Raw genomic sequence first — 14278 nt, forward strand, 5'->3', positions numbered from 1 at the left:
ACTACATGACAACAACATACACAACCTTGTGTTTTTATTAATAGCAATTAAATATGAGGCACATATGTCACACTTGACTCCTTTCTTTGCAGAAGACACAATAAAGCACCTTTCCACATTCAGTGCATTGATTACAGAGGCGCATCAGTAGAACTGATTAGTGTAAGAAAAAAACATCAGGGCTCCTGTTCCATGAGTTTAGAAGAGCTATTGGACTATCTGAAGTTTCTTTAGCCCTGCTGTATGGACACTGGAACTAATGTGAGAGCTCTGTGCTAGCGTGGGCGTTGCGTCTGCAGCAGTTGCCGCAGCCTTAAACACAGTTGGTGTTTCGTAAGACTTGGAACAAGTGCTTGTAAAAAGTGGGATACTGGCGTTTCTCACAGCGCTGCGCGGGAGAAGAAGATGTGCCGTCGCGTTGACATCTCGGCTGGGGCGTGTTTGTGCGCACACACGTGTGTAACCCTGTCGTGTGCGAGCTTGGGGGTTGCTGCTGCACTGCGGTGCGGAGAGGGGGTGAGGGATGGGGTCTTATATAAGATTTCCCTCTTAAATCAGCACCATTAAAATGCAGCGCCGCTTTCTGCCGCTTTCTGCCTCTGCCACCCCCCCTCCCCTCCCAGCTCAGCACATCCCCTCTTTGTCAACATTCAGCCTGGAGCTCGCGTCTCAGTTGACAGCTGGATATCAGAATCAGTGATGCTTGACTTTTTTTTTCTTTTCGTGAAAACGGGATTTCACAGAAGCCAACTGTTGTGGTGATGGGCTGTTTGCCAGATTCAGTCTTGCACGATAAAGATGTGCATTAAAAGGGGGTGTCACTGAATGGAAAACGCGCGTTTTCATCTCGTCTTTTTCTGTCTAAAAGGCTGCGGTTATTGTAGATTTACTCATAAGAGTCAATAAGTGTTGTCACTGATCGCTCGGCGCAGATACGACACTTGTGCAGCGGTAACAAGGTGTATCCACATGTTGTTCCATGCCCACTCCTGCGGGTGCTCTGATGCGTTGCACATCAATACAGAAACTTTTTGTAGCTCTTTTTTGATAACAAGCAGAATTTGCATAGCATTTATTCAACAGTGAGACTATTAACGCTGCAGAATCGCAATCAGGAGCGGCTGATGCCAGATGCGCTGGTGCAGTGATACTTTCTTTCAGCTCTCTCAGTCCACCCCCCTTTGTCTTGTCTTTTATCTCCCATCCTAGCCACTAACACTTCTACAAAACAGTCATGCAGCTCTGGCAGCGTGTGGATGTGGAGGGCTCTTACCTCGTAGTGCTCTCTGGACTGGACGGACTTGAGCGAACTGATCCAGTCCTCCATCTCTTTCCTGTTCTCGGCACAGAGGATGAGCCTACGGAACGGAGTGATCACCTGGAGGGGAGAAAAAGCAGCGATCTGGTTGAGGGACTGAAGACGGACCTGTGGATGCAGCGAGAGGAGCGTGTCCAGTGCTTTCCCACTCCTGTCTGGGATGCCTCTGAGCGGAGAGCGCGATCGCTTCGGTCTTTAAAACAGAGAGAAGAGGGGACCCTCCCCTCTCTTCACCCCCTCCCTCCCTGCCATCTTTCTCTGCCAATATCTCGTTAACTATGCTCACTCACACCTTCCTGAGTTAGTTGCTGTCTTCGCTTCAGCATCCTTTTCTGAACCCCTCTCTCCGTTTCCAGCTCTGTTCCCATGCCATGCTGAGGCAGATGTGTGGTGACAGGTGAAAAAGAGCCTCCTCCCCCCCATCGTCACCATCTCCACCCCCACCCCCTCCACCTACCCATCTCATGTGTGTTTAATGGACAATCCCTGTAGCCTGCATCACTTATTCATGCTCCTCCTTCTCCTCTTTCTAACTCATGTTATCTTTGCTCATTGGACTAACGCAGTGCTCACACACACACACACACACACACACACACACACACACACACACACACACACACACACACACACACACGGACACAGACACACAGAAACACACACCCCTGAAAAAATATACGTGTACCACAGGTGACGTCTCTCACTCTCTTTGAGGAATGCTGTCTATGATGGATTGCGGTCTTATACCAGTTGACAACACCAGAATAATTGTTCTCTGTGTTGCAAAAAAGAAACAAAGGAAGGTTGATATGGCTTGCTGATTTAGGTGGAGTGCCTCACCAAACTTCCCCTTAGTGGGATAAAACTGTGAGATTTTTTTCCTGCGGACCAAACAGCTGAAATACAAATTGAAAACATTTGGAACTGCAGTCTTTCCTCTGCAGGGAAAATAGAGTAAATTCAAAATCTTCCTTCCTTCCTTCCATCCATCCATCCATCCATCCATCCATCCATCCATCCATCCATCCATCCATCCATCTCTTCAGATGATTGAAATTTAACACACTAATTCTGCCCACAGAGGGACTTGTGGAGCTGCAGGCAGCCATCTAAACCCTCTCTGTAACGTCATCCGGTTCTGCCGTCCCTATGAACAAGGCGGTCTCAGTCCAGACTGTTCTGAGTTGTGGTTCCACAGAGGTGAAAAACTAAAGGCCATCAGGTCAGGTGCACCCCCTTTACTTTCAAGAATCTCCGAAACACTAAACTCTAACACACCTAACTCAAGCTTACTTTACATCTCTTAGATTGTTCTGCTTCATCTCATGTCATTGTGTTGAGATATGTTGTTTCTTATTGGCTTTGAATTATTTAAAAAAAGTCAGCTGTATGAGTAGATGTAATTAGGTTTGGGCATCTGCTTGCCAGTATGTGCTGGTGTCGTTATTATTGGACTTTGTGGGCGAGTACATCTGTGTGACAGTAGGGATAAAGAACAAAAAAGCTTTGTCTACTTTTTTGTTTAATTCAAAACTTTAGAGTTATGTTATATGACAAAACTTTACATAAAAAACTTTCTCAATCACTGCATAAGTTAAGGCATTTCATTTACATTGCCATGTTGGAAAAAGATCACACATTCCTTCTACTAAAAAGCCACTTAGACTGTATAAGAAGAACTCGACAACCCTCTTGTGACACCATCCAGAGGTAAAATGGGAAAAAAAAAAAATGTTAAAAGAAAGAACCTTAGTTACCTATGAAACTTCCATTATTGTTGATTCTCAACCATACAGATCATAGTCAAGCTGAGTGTTTACATAATACGCAAGTGGATTCCTGATTTTAGACCTTAGAGGCAACTTGACATCTTTTGTCAAGAAAATAAGTTGAAAATAAGTGGGTGCTTTGTGTCTTCTTTCACTAACGCTGTATCTCCGCAAATCTTTGTATCTCGTCCTGTGAGACTTCTCTTCAAAAACAGTGAAAAAGAAAATCTCAGTCTTAAAGAAGATGGACACAAATATCTTTCACAAATTATTATTATTACCGCAACCGACAACTGAAAATGGTCAGAAGGCTAAGGCAGTGGAGGATCATTTAAAGGATCTTTCAGAGGCAAAGCCCTTATGTAATGCAGTAATGCAGAACAATTCATATAAATATATCGTATTAATTAGGCCAAAAACAGCTAGAAACTACATTTTGATGACTTTAGATTAACCGGCTACATCACATCCAGCACCGCCAGAGACATGGAAATGCAGAATAAGCGTTTCCATGACACTTTTGCAATAAACTACATTATTGAAACGCCTAAATATATTTTTGCGATATTTGGGAGTGTTTGCGAATTAGAGCCGTTTCTATTTCAGCTTTTCTTTTCCGATATTTGTGTTTTGTGCAAATTTAAGGCTAATGGAAACGCGACTAGATAACTATGTCTCTTCAACCCATAAAGATCTGATGCTTGTGCAAACGCCATTAAGGAAAATCCCCCTGTATGTTTTTAATGCTTATTTTAGCATTTAAAAATGGGCTAAATACATGTTGAAATGAGAGTCTGCCCGTTTCAGAACTGAGACTGCATGCAGCATTTACACATATAGCTAGGAACTGCATTATCTCCTCCTGTCGGACTAACAGATCCAGATGGCTGTGGGGGGCTGTTTGTTTCTCCGTCTAGAAAAGAGAAACTAACTGGTGTCAGTTGTTAACTCATCCAGCCAAATATGTGTGAAAGAAAGTACAAACAGCTAATGACGAGACTACTACAACGTGCGATGCTTATCTTTTAGTGCAATGATTCTTTATTTAACAAAACACTGCAAAGAGATTAGAAATCGGTTTTAAGTAGGTTGCAAACATCACAGCGTAAACATACATTCTTATCACGAGACCATTTTATGCAATAATTTTTGATTTATTACCAGAGATTCATTAAAGTTGTCAAGACTCTGTCTCAGATTGACTATTTCTGGAATGGAGCATATTTCCCAGTTTGTATTCTTCCATATCAAATCACTGGCAACTCAACCGCCTGTACATCTGATATATCTGACGTTTGAGGAAATTGAGGGTCTTTGAGAGCTCTTAATCTGACCGTTTGTAGGAAATTGATGTTTCTTCTGTGATACACAATGTACCCCATAAAGAAGAATTACAGTCATTATACTACTATTTATGTACAAGAGAACAGCAGATTTCATCCACAGATTTATGAGATTCAAAATAGACCCAAACAAAAAATCATTTTTCGTTTGGTTAAGACCTTTCGCTTCACAGAGGTTTTCAGTTTGCAATCCTGTCAGTCCCAGCTGGCCAAAATGATTTATGGGAAAGTTTGAAGTGGATTATGTTTACATTACTAGCCATTTCCCCAAATTTATAAGTGGTAGTGGAAATATAAAATTGTTGTTTTGCATTTACTAGCAACATGCAGGGAATATGACAATTTTTCTCTTATAGAAACCCTTTTTTCATAAGAAAAACAAAAACCAAAAAAACCCAACAAACTATTTACATTATTACGTTAACTCCCTCCTAACTTAAAGAAGATTCTTCTTCATTTTTTACCCGTAAATATGTGGCGTAGAGGTGTCCCTAAAGGCAGCAGAAGGTATTGCAACTTCAAAACATCGATATGCAGCTTTGAAGATTAATTTAAGGCTGGTAACTTGTGTGCTCATTTCAGAGATAAAAATGTCCATCCATCCATCCATCCATCCATCCATCCATCCATCCATCCATCCATCCATCCATCCATCCATCCATCCATCCATCCATCCATCCATCCATCCATCCATCCATCCATCCATCCATCCATCCATCCATCCATCCATCCATCCATCCATCCATCCATCCATCCATCCATCCATCCATCCATCCATCCATCCATCCATCCATCCATCCATCCATCCATCCATCCATCTACCCATCCATCCATGGGTAGCAGAGGCTGTGGCATAAGCAAAGAAGCCCAAAGAATCTCTGATCCAGCAGAAGGTTTTTAGCACTTATCCTTCATAAACCACAAAAAGATATATGTCAGGTTAAATGGCGATTGTAAATTGCCTGTAGGGATAAGTGTGTGTAGTTGTTTGTCTATATGTGATTCTCCCATGGTGGAGACCTGGTGCACCCCTGCCTCCTGCTAGGACAGGGCTGGGATAGGCTCCAGCAGATCTCCATAACCCTAAATAGGAATAAACAGGTTTAGAAAATGGATGCACGGAAGAATATGTCCCGTGACAGCTGCAGCAACTACCATGGTTGGTCAGCATGAGAAGGCATTTGCTAATCGGATGGTTTGTTCTTTCATAATGAGCTAGGGTATTGTCCGCATACACTATGGTCAGTGTGTTTCTTCTCATGGTTTGAACTTGTTTAATTGAATCCAATCAGCGGGTTGTTAATCACCTGCAGGATGCAGGTCTCTGTCTGAAGATGGTTGCAACTGTGAATGGATCGATAATGCAGTGAAAAGCCAAGAGCTGAAACGTGTTCTATGGTGGCGTGCTGTCATGTTTCTTTGGGGGGGACAGGGGGGTTGTTTGTTTCTCAGTGCCTTGTTTTCATTAATAAAACTTTGCCTTTTCCAAGCCAAATGTTAAGTCTCATTTTTTATGTTTCAGCTCAACAAATCATGTCATAACAAATGCAGCATTACAGTTAAACCTTAACCGTGACGTACACAGATGCCACGAGCTGATCTCAGGCGTGTTTTAAGCAGCAGCACCTGTTGAATCCGTGGGGTGTAAAAAGAAAAGAAAGCACACATCTACAATACTGTGTGCTCAAGTTTTCACATTCTGGCTAAAGTGCTTGCCTGTTTGTGTATATTAGTGAGGTCCATCTGCTGTATATTGCGTTTTTTCCCCTCTCTGCATGAGGCCTGATGTTCCCAGCTAACCATCTGGTTTATAGCCACAAGTTGCCGCCAGACAAATGTTACTAACCATATAATATTATTCCAAGAACATGACTGTATTTAATCTAAAACACGACATGGCTTAGATGCTTCCAAAAAAGAATAAAAACAGAGCGCTGAGAGGAATCAAGTGTGCGCAAGTTACCACAGAAATACCTGTTTCTGTCCAGGTTCTCTATTTGCTAAATTAAATATCCTCAGAGAATTTTCATTTCAATCTACTTACATTTATTATATTTGTTCAAAATCATTCTTGAATGACGGCGTATAGCAGTGGTATTGATCCCTGGTCCTCGGAGCCCAGTGTCCAGCATGTCTCTTTCCCAGCTCCAACACGCCCACGTATAGACCACTGGTCTATACGTCTGAAACTGTCGTCATTACGAGATTTCATAAAATATATTTGTATGTTTAATTAGTTTCTGTGAAGCTGAAACTTGAAACTGCCAGGTACGTTCAGAAGTAGAACTTCAGCTAAGTCCACCTGTGTGTGATTTTAACTGACGTCAGCACATCATAGTTCACATCCAATTCTATTTATAGGATTAAGTGGAAGACAAAGGTTCACCTTTCAGGATGACATGAATTTACGGCTGAACCTACATTTGAGTGCTTTAAAGGAAAACATTTAACTGTCTTGGCATGGCTTTCAATCTGACACGGCACAACCCATCAAGCTAGAAGAAGCTGGACGGCGTCTGCAGGAATGACATAAAACCTCCAGTGGCTACATTCACCAGACACAATACAAGAGACTTGCAGGCATAGGTTTTGCAAAAGCACTTTAAAGACTGGATGAATAATTATTCACACTTAGAGATGCAGCATCAGGGAGCATGTAGGATTTCTTTTTGACATTTTTGTGCAGTGGACGTAGATAAATCCATTAACTATTAACCTTCCTCAAGAAACCTGAGGAAAAGGAGAGCAAAACTTCTCAACATTGGCCAAGTGTGGAGCGATGGCTTCAACATCTGCATGACGACGACGTGTGTGGATGAGGCATGGGAGCAGGGATTGGAGGATTGATTCCCCGAAGCAGATTTCATCCAAACTAAACTCCCACCAGTACAGAATTGTGACATTACTCGCACAAGAGTGACATCAAAGACGGATGAGATGCCATCTGACTGTTCAGACCCAAGTCTGATGTGAAAAAGTCCGATTTTGTGTCATTTGAGCTGTTCAGACCAGAATGGAACAGAAATCAAATATGGGCCAAAATATTGATTTGGATCGTGTGAATGTAGCCTTAGTTCTCAGTCGATTAATTTAAAACTCTAATAAAAATAATGGAAGAATCCACAAAAGCACAGGGGGAACATCCGAACACAGAGAGATCCCTGTTGGGAGTCTGGTTCTCCCCCTGGCTGCATGGGTTTTCTCCAAGCACATGTAGTTTTCCACCCCAAGTCCAAACACATGTATATTAAGTTAAGCACAGATTCTCAGTTGCCTATATGGGTGAGTTGTGTGGTTGTTTGTCCATGACCCCAAAAGGAAGTGATGACGTGAACCCCTGCCTTTCATGGGGCTGGGAGAGGCTGCAGCAGACCCCCGTGACCCATCCATCCATCCATCCACCCATCCATCCATCCATCCATCCACCCATCCATCCATCCATCCACCCATCCACCCATCCATCCATCCGTCCGTCCGTCCGTCCGTCCGTCCGTCCGTCCACCCACCCACCCGTCCGTCCGTCCGTCCGTCCGTCCGTCCGTCCGTCCGTCCGTCCACCCACCCACCCATCCACCCACCCACCCATCCATCCATCCATCCATCCAACCATCCATCCACCCACCCACCCATCTGTCCATCCATCCATCCATCCATCCATCCATCCATCCATCCATCCATCCATCGGTCCATCCACCCATCCATCCGTCCATCCATCCATCCATCCATCCATCCATCCATCTATCCATCCATCCATCCATCCATCCACCCAACGATCCATCCATCCATCCACCCAACGATCCATCCATCCATCCACCCAACGATCCATCCATCCATCCACCCAACGATCCATCCATCCATCCACCCATCCATCCATCCATCCATCCATGGGGCCAGAAGAAAATGTCAGATATGGTACAACGAGTCCTTATCCTAGATCTTGTGTACACTTACAAAACTGCCACATCACATCACTTTGGTCCCTAATGACAGTTTACACTACTCATCAATTAATAACAAACCCAGGATCCTTTTAATGTCCCTTTAAGATAATTTGTATCTAACTGTTTTGGGATTTTTTTCGTATTCCTGTTTCCCACTGAACGGCATCTGCCACCCCTTGGACTTGTACAAAATGTAAAAAAAATACATAAATAAATGTCCCCCATCAGTTTGTTTGCTCCTTAAAAAAAAGCCCAGAAAAAGAGCTGCACAAAAAAAGCCCTCCCTTTGAGTATCAACTGTGTCTGTGTGTGTTTTTCTGTACATGATTCCTCACCCTACATCGATAATAAAGCTAATCACATTAGCCTTTTCGTCCTCTTTTAAGTGGAGACGACTACTCCCAAATTTCTGCGGGTGATTTGTGACGCTGCATTCACATGGCTGTGTGTGTGTGCACATGTGTGTGTGTGTGTGTGTGTGTGTTTGCCTCTGCAGAGCATCCTTAACTTTCAGCCTATCAGCCATCTTTAATTTATTCTGTGTGTACAAGTAAACGCGTTACTCTGCCTGAATGTCCCTCTTCTCCCTCACTCTTCGGAGAATTCCTTGTTTTTCTCAGAGACCACTGCAGCGCATCCTTCTTTTCCCAGCAGGAGCTGTGGGGATTGGTGTGCATGCAGCCCTGCACTTCAGCAGTAGAGTGTCTCCTCGCATGTACGCAGTCAAATTGATCCCTTTGGACACAGATCATCCTGTCTCTCAACGCTGGTGTACTGTTGCCGTGTGCGTGTCTCTTTTGACGTGCGTGTGTGGAATAGAGTAGCGATAAGCTCGGTTGCCAGGGGAAACAGGGAGTAGCTGTTTCCAAATATGGCTCTAGGCATCCCTCAAGTGTGGAAAACCTCTCTTGATGACTGACCACGAGAGAAGTGCGTGTCTTCACGTGTTCTGATGTCACAAGCGATGACAAAAAAAGAGCCAAAGAAGTCGGCGACCACCTGATACAGAGCAAAGAAAACCAGGGACGCCCATCGTCTTTTAAACACTCACACACAGGCAGGAGTCCTGCGCAGACACTGTGTCTTCAAGAGAAACGGGGAGGGAAAAAAGAGGTGGATGAAAAGAGTCGCAGCGGCTCGCTCCCGAAACAAAAAAAACCCCACTTTCCTTCAAATACAAATGACTAATGCGAGTGCACAATTCAGAACTGGTGTGGATTTCCTGACGCTACAACGGAGTCGGTCCAAAAAAACAAGCCAGTGTGAGAGGCGGTCTTTCCTGCCCAGTCCTGTCGGGTTGGGCAGAGCGCTCGCTCACGTGGACCTCAAGGTGCTCCATGTACTCAAAACACCAACAGCAGCAGCAGCAGCAGCACATGCACGAGCTCATTTCCAAAACACAAGCAGAGGAATATTGCCTAAACTAGTGGAAAGACTGCAAACAGATGTCAAAGGATCAGTTGGTTGTACGCTTTCATAGACGCATGAACAGAAAGAGGAAGCCACACACATCTCCACTCACCTCAGTCAGTTTTTTTCACACCTTTAGATTCTTTGCCCTTAACCGGGAACCCTCTCCTGACAAATAAACATCTTGCTGGTGGGGATCTCATGGCGATTACGTAACACCCACAGGACCAGAGGCGTGAGAGCGAGTCCTTTTCTTGTTTGATTATTCCATTTGTGGAAGGTGCATCTAACACATCCTTGGTCCCCCACGGGGTTCAAACACAGGCGTGTTCATGAAACACGGCGAGGACGCTTCTGCGGGACGCCTACGTGAATCTGGATGCAGCGCTGAGCATCTCGGCACTGAGATAATGAGCTACTTAACCGCCCTCCACAGAGGACGACGGGGACCAGACAACTGTGCGGCGGTCCAACGACTGTGTGGACTACAGAGATCCGCATCCATGCGTGTGTGTGTGTGAGAGCGTGTGTGTGTGTGTATGTGTGTGTGTGTGTGAGCATCACAGTGAACTGCCATTCATCATGTCACATTACCTTTCTGCATATCACCGATCCTTCACATCAGCCGCCTGTCTCGTCTTCATTTCCCATTTTTCTCCCTCCTCTCACTGCTCGCTTCTGCCTCACTCCCGCTATCCCCCTCTCCCCCCCGCCACCTCCCCACCTCCTCTCCCAAGGAGCAAATGCGGTCAGCAGCCAAGTGACATCACTCCAGGATTTCCACAGCTGTGCTACCTTTCGCTGTATCCACCTTCACCGTCCCCAGCTCCTCTGCAGCATCTGCCCACCAATAACAATCCTAACGTACTCTCCCGTCTCCATCGTCCTTGTTCCTCGCTTGCTATTTTTGGCTCTCCTCAGCTTATTCCTTCCCACCCCCCTCCCACCTCCCAGCGGGATGCTGATGCTCTTGAGGGCATTTTCTGTATGTGTTCAACCTTTACGTAATCCGGAGAGAAGGGGCTTTGAGTGTGTCGGCCCGGTTCACACATGCAGCGGTGTACATAAAACATGTGTGCGCATGAACTGCAGAGGCAGAATCGAAAAAAGATTTGTTCCCAGGAAGTACATAAGACCCCGGTTTCTGTCACAACACACGCGGCAGGCGCACGTAATCTCATTTTTAAATATGGCAGACGTTAAGCCAAGCCAGCCACTCGGTTTCAAGGCCACGTGCTCCCCTCAGGGCTCTGCTCCCCTTCCTCCTACACCTCCTCCTCCTCTTCGTTTCTATTTATAGCAACATCCCTGGAGAGGAGAGACATTTATAGAAAGCAAGGGGGCACCACTGGCTCTTTCACTTTCTGTTTTTATCCTACTTGCTCATAATCCTCATGTTCATTTACCTCGAGCTCCCACACACACACACACACACGCACACACAGACACACACACACGCATTCTCAGCTGCTCCATCTTTCTGAGAACAAGCATCCATTCACAGCATCGTCTCTTGTTTTCCTTCCAGAGGATGTGTGTCCTGATGAGAAGCATGTGACAAAAGAAGAAGGAGCCATGCTGAGAGTCGTAATCAAATTTCATCTAAATATAACTGGAACTGGTACTTCCAGGGGGAGAGACGGTGACGTGGATTATTAATCACAGCCAATCATGTTTTTTTGTTTTTTTGTTTTTTTTTTTAACCCTGATGGGCCTTCTGCTGAATGAATAACTGGAACTGAACAGTATATAGTTTTCCTTGAAGGTGAAAACTAAAGACCTTGAGATGGGTTATAGCAGCGAGAGATGAAGTAACTACAGGCACAGGTTTATTAAATAGTGTTTTGCTCCCCTAAAATGCAGCAGTGCCTACTTCCTGCCTTTTCCTTTAAACATTGACTAAAGCTCCTGTAATATATATATATATATATATATTGAAAAATATAAGTTTGAATCATCCAAAAAAAAAATGATTGATAAGCTGAACTCTGACTGGGGCATTGATAAATAGGTAAAAGGTGTCTATCAAGTTAAATATGTTATACTTGGTTCCAATACGATTTACTGGCAGGAATGTAATAACATATTCACAGCTGTCTATTCACTGGTAAAATAAAACAGTTGCAATTTATTTATCCTAAAATGAAAACTGTTGCACTGGCATGCACCGCAGGCGTCTACCTAAAACACATGCACGTATGCTGTCACATACTCCATTCTGTTGCAGCTACTAATGCAACTGGCAGGAGAAACGTCTTACTGGTCACAACAACATAGAGAACAACGTCTACTTTCATGCTGGATGCCTTCATTTGCATAAGGGTGGGCAAATCTTTTTGGGTGCTCTACTTCTTACTCACTGTTGGGAAAACCCACAGAGCAGAGGAACAGAGGAGCTCACCCTCCACAGACAATGTATGGGATCCAAGCCATTCCCTGCACTCACAAATACCCTCTCTAAGCCCCGTCCTCTTGGCAATGAGCTAGATAAAATACGTCAAACTAAACAGGATCTTAAGTATTTTTTGCAGCAGGCATTTTGAGTCAAGCCACAGTAGTTTGGGAGTCCCTGGATATATGTTTTATTTGTTTGTAATTGGTAGATTGTGCCTCTGGATGTCCCTACACCCATGCATTGGCACTTTACCTTCCAATGACTTAATTTACATGAGGAGCCAAAGATCCAATTTCTGACGGCATTGGAATCGCATTGCCACTCAGCAAAACCGTAGGCTACAGAATTAAGCATAGTAATAAAGAAATCATAGAATCATAGCTTTCATAACATTTTGCAACATAAACCGCAGCTGGTGTGCAGGCTGCAGAAGTGCAAACGCGGTTTTGATCAGTTCACACATGATCCACGTCTGTCATCGGCCCTCCAACGCTGAGTGAGTGTTAAAATCCACTTACCGTGAAACTGTTGTTGACATTCTTCGTGCTGGACTCTGCAACGCTGGCATCCGATAGGTCCACCTCGTCGAAGATAAGGGACTGCGGAGACGAGGACGAGGGGGTGTGAGGAGGATGGAGATCCCGGAGAGATAAAAGGGCACAGAGGAGGAAAATAAAATCAGCTTTCTGACGTCTCTTTTCAGGGGATGGGATGAACTTAGCTTATTGTTATCTATGCCATGAAGACAGTGTTAACAAGCTGTGAGAGCCGTGTCTCGTCATGTCTCGCCATGGCTCACCATGGCTCGCCATGGCCACAAAGCAGACGTTAAATGAAACTTTACAGTATAAAATGGAAGCTGCTGCAGGAGACAAGGCTGAAGGAGTCCAGGCTGCAGGGACTTGAGCTTTTTGGCAATTCCTCTGCGGCCTTTTTGTCTAAAACTGTGATCTTGTTTTCTTAATTATTTCTTACTTAAAAAAAAACAGAACACCTTTGCTGTTTTAGTGTGTTCAGACCAAACTGAAAGGGAATATTCGCTTTGTGATACTTGCGTACTTTCAGCTATATTTGACAATGACTGATTATTCAGTAACCATGCAGGGATTACCTCCATTTTACCAACTCAAAATCGGTGCTGGTGCTGGTGCTAATTCCAACCAGGTTCTACAAAGAACTGGCTTGCTTTTCCCACTGGCCCCCGGAGAGCCCAGCACCCTTTGCTATTTATTACATCACCAAAGCATAAGTAGGAAATCCGTAAAATGAGTGCAAAATCACTCCCTAAAAATCTTGTTAGCATTCTGGAACCAACGTCATGCGACTTTACGCCACCAACATCTTGGTAGCCCTTTCAAACTTCGCCTGGACCTCAGCTAATGACAGGAGAGAGGTGAGGTGGACTGTGGCACATGCTGTTAAAGCCAGCTGTGGCTCAAGGGATGGGGCTGAGTTTTGCTATCTAGGTAGTCTGCTTCATGTTTGGTCTAAACTCAACATCAAACTTCAAAAGATACCAGAGAGCCAACGTGAAGGAAGCTGCTCCCTGTAGTCCCATATGTAGCATCTATAATACAGACCTTTGCATTGTTTTGAAGCATTAGGAACTGCTTTTCCAGCATACAATATCTTCTCACCACTTGCTCCCATAAAACTGACTTACACAACAACTGTGTTGCATAATTAAAAAAAAAAAAAGTTGATGAAGTGAAAAAAAGTGTTTGCTCAGAGACAGATGACTCAGTTTGGTCATCTGACAGTAAAAACCACTTCACCACAACACATCTTCATTGTAGTGAGACCTCTTCTTCCCTCCTTGTTGGTCTTTATGTCTAAAAAAGACGTGTGTAGCCAACATGACGGTGCTTGTCACTGCGTGGCGTCGGAGCTGGAGCCTGACGGAGAAGAGAGACGCCGTCTGTCTACAACCACCAACGTTATGTGTGAAGCGCTGTGATGTTTAAAGCACGCAGCTTTTAAAGTGCCACGGGCTGAAAGTCAGACGGCGTTAAAGGAATGCCGCCTTGCTGCGCGTGTGTTTGTTTGTGGGAGGAGCTGCTGCAGCTGCCACAGGGAATGCCCCCGTCAAGGATGCTCTTCTC

General features: G+C 44.5%; 1 protein-coding gene across 6 annotated transcripts in view; it reads right to left on the reverse strand.

Moving 5' to 3' along the window:
• dgkh (diacylglycerol kinase, eta) overlaps positions 1-14278 on the reverse strand; it is a 72714-nt gene that overhangs the window by 36726 nt on the left and 21710 nt on the right. For 5 of the 6 annotated variants that reach the window (XM_061723240.1, XM_061723241.1, XM_061723238.1 and 2 more), the window contains 2 exons: positions 12695-12775; positions 1274-1378 (listed from right to left, as the gene is read on the reverse strand). In XM_061723240.1, the coding sequence (XP_061579224.1) occupies positions 1274-1378; positions 12695-12775 (186 nt within the window). Of the gene's footprint in view, positions 1-1273; positions 1379-10375; positions 10422-12694; positions 12776-14278 lie in introns of those variants that run through there. The other variant, XM_061723243.1, reaches the window with a different exon arrangement.

The sequence above is a fragment of the Cololabis saira genome, chromosome 6 (assembly GCF_033807715.1).
Source record: "Cololabis saira isolate AMF1-May2022 chromosome 6, fColSai1.1, whole genome shotgun sequence".
Taxonomy (NCBI): domain Eukaryota; kingdom Metazoa; phylum Chordata; class Actinopteri; order Beloniformes; family Belonidae; genus Cololabis; species Cololabis saira.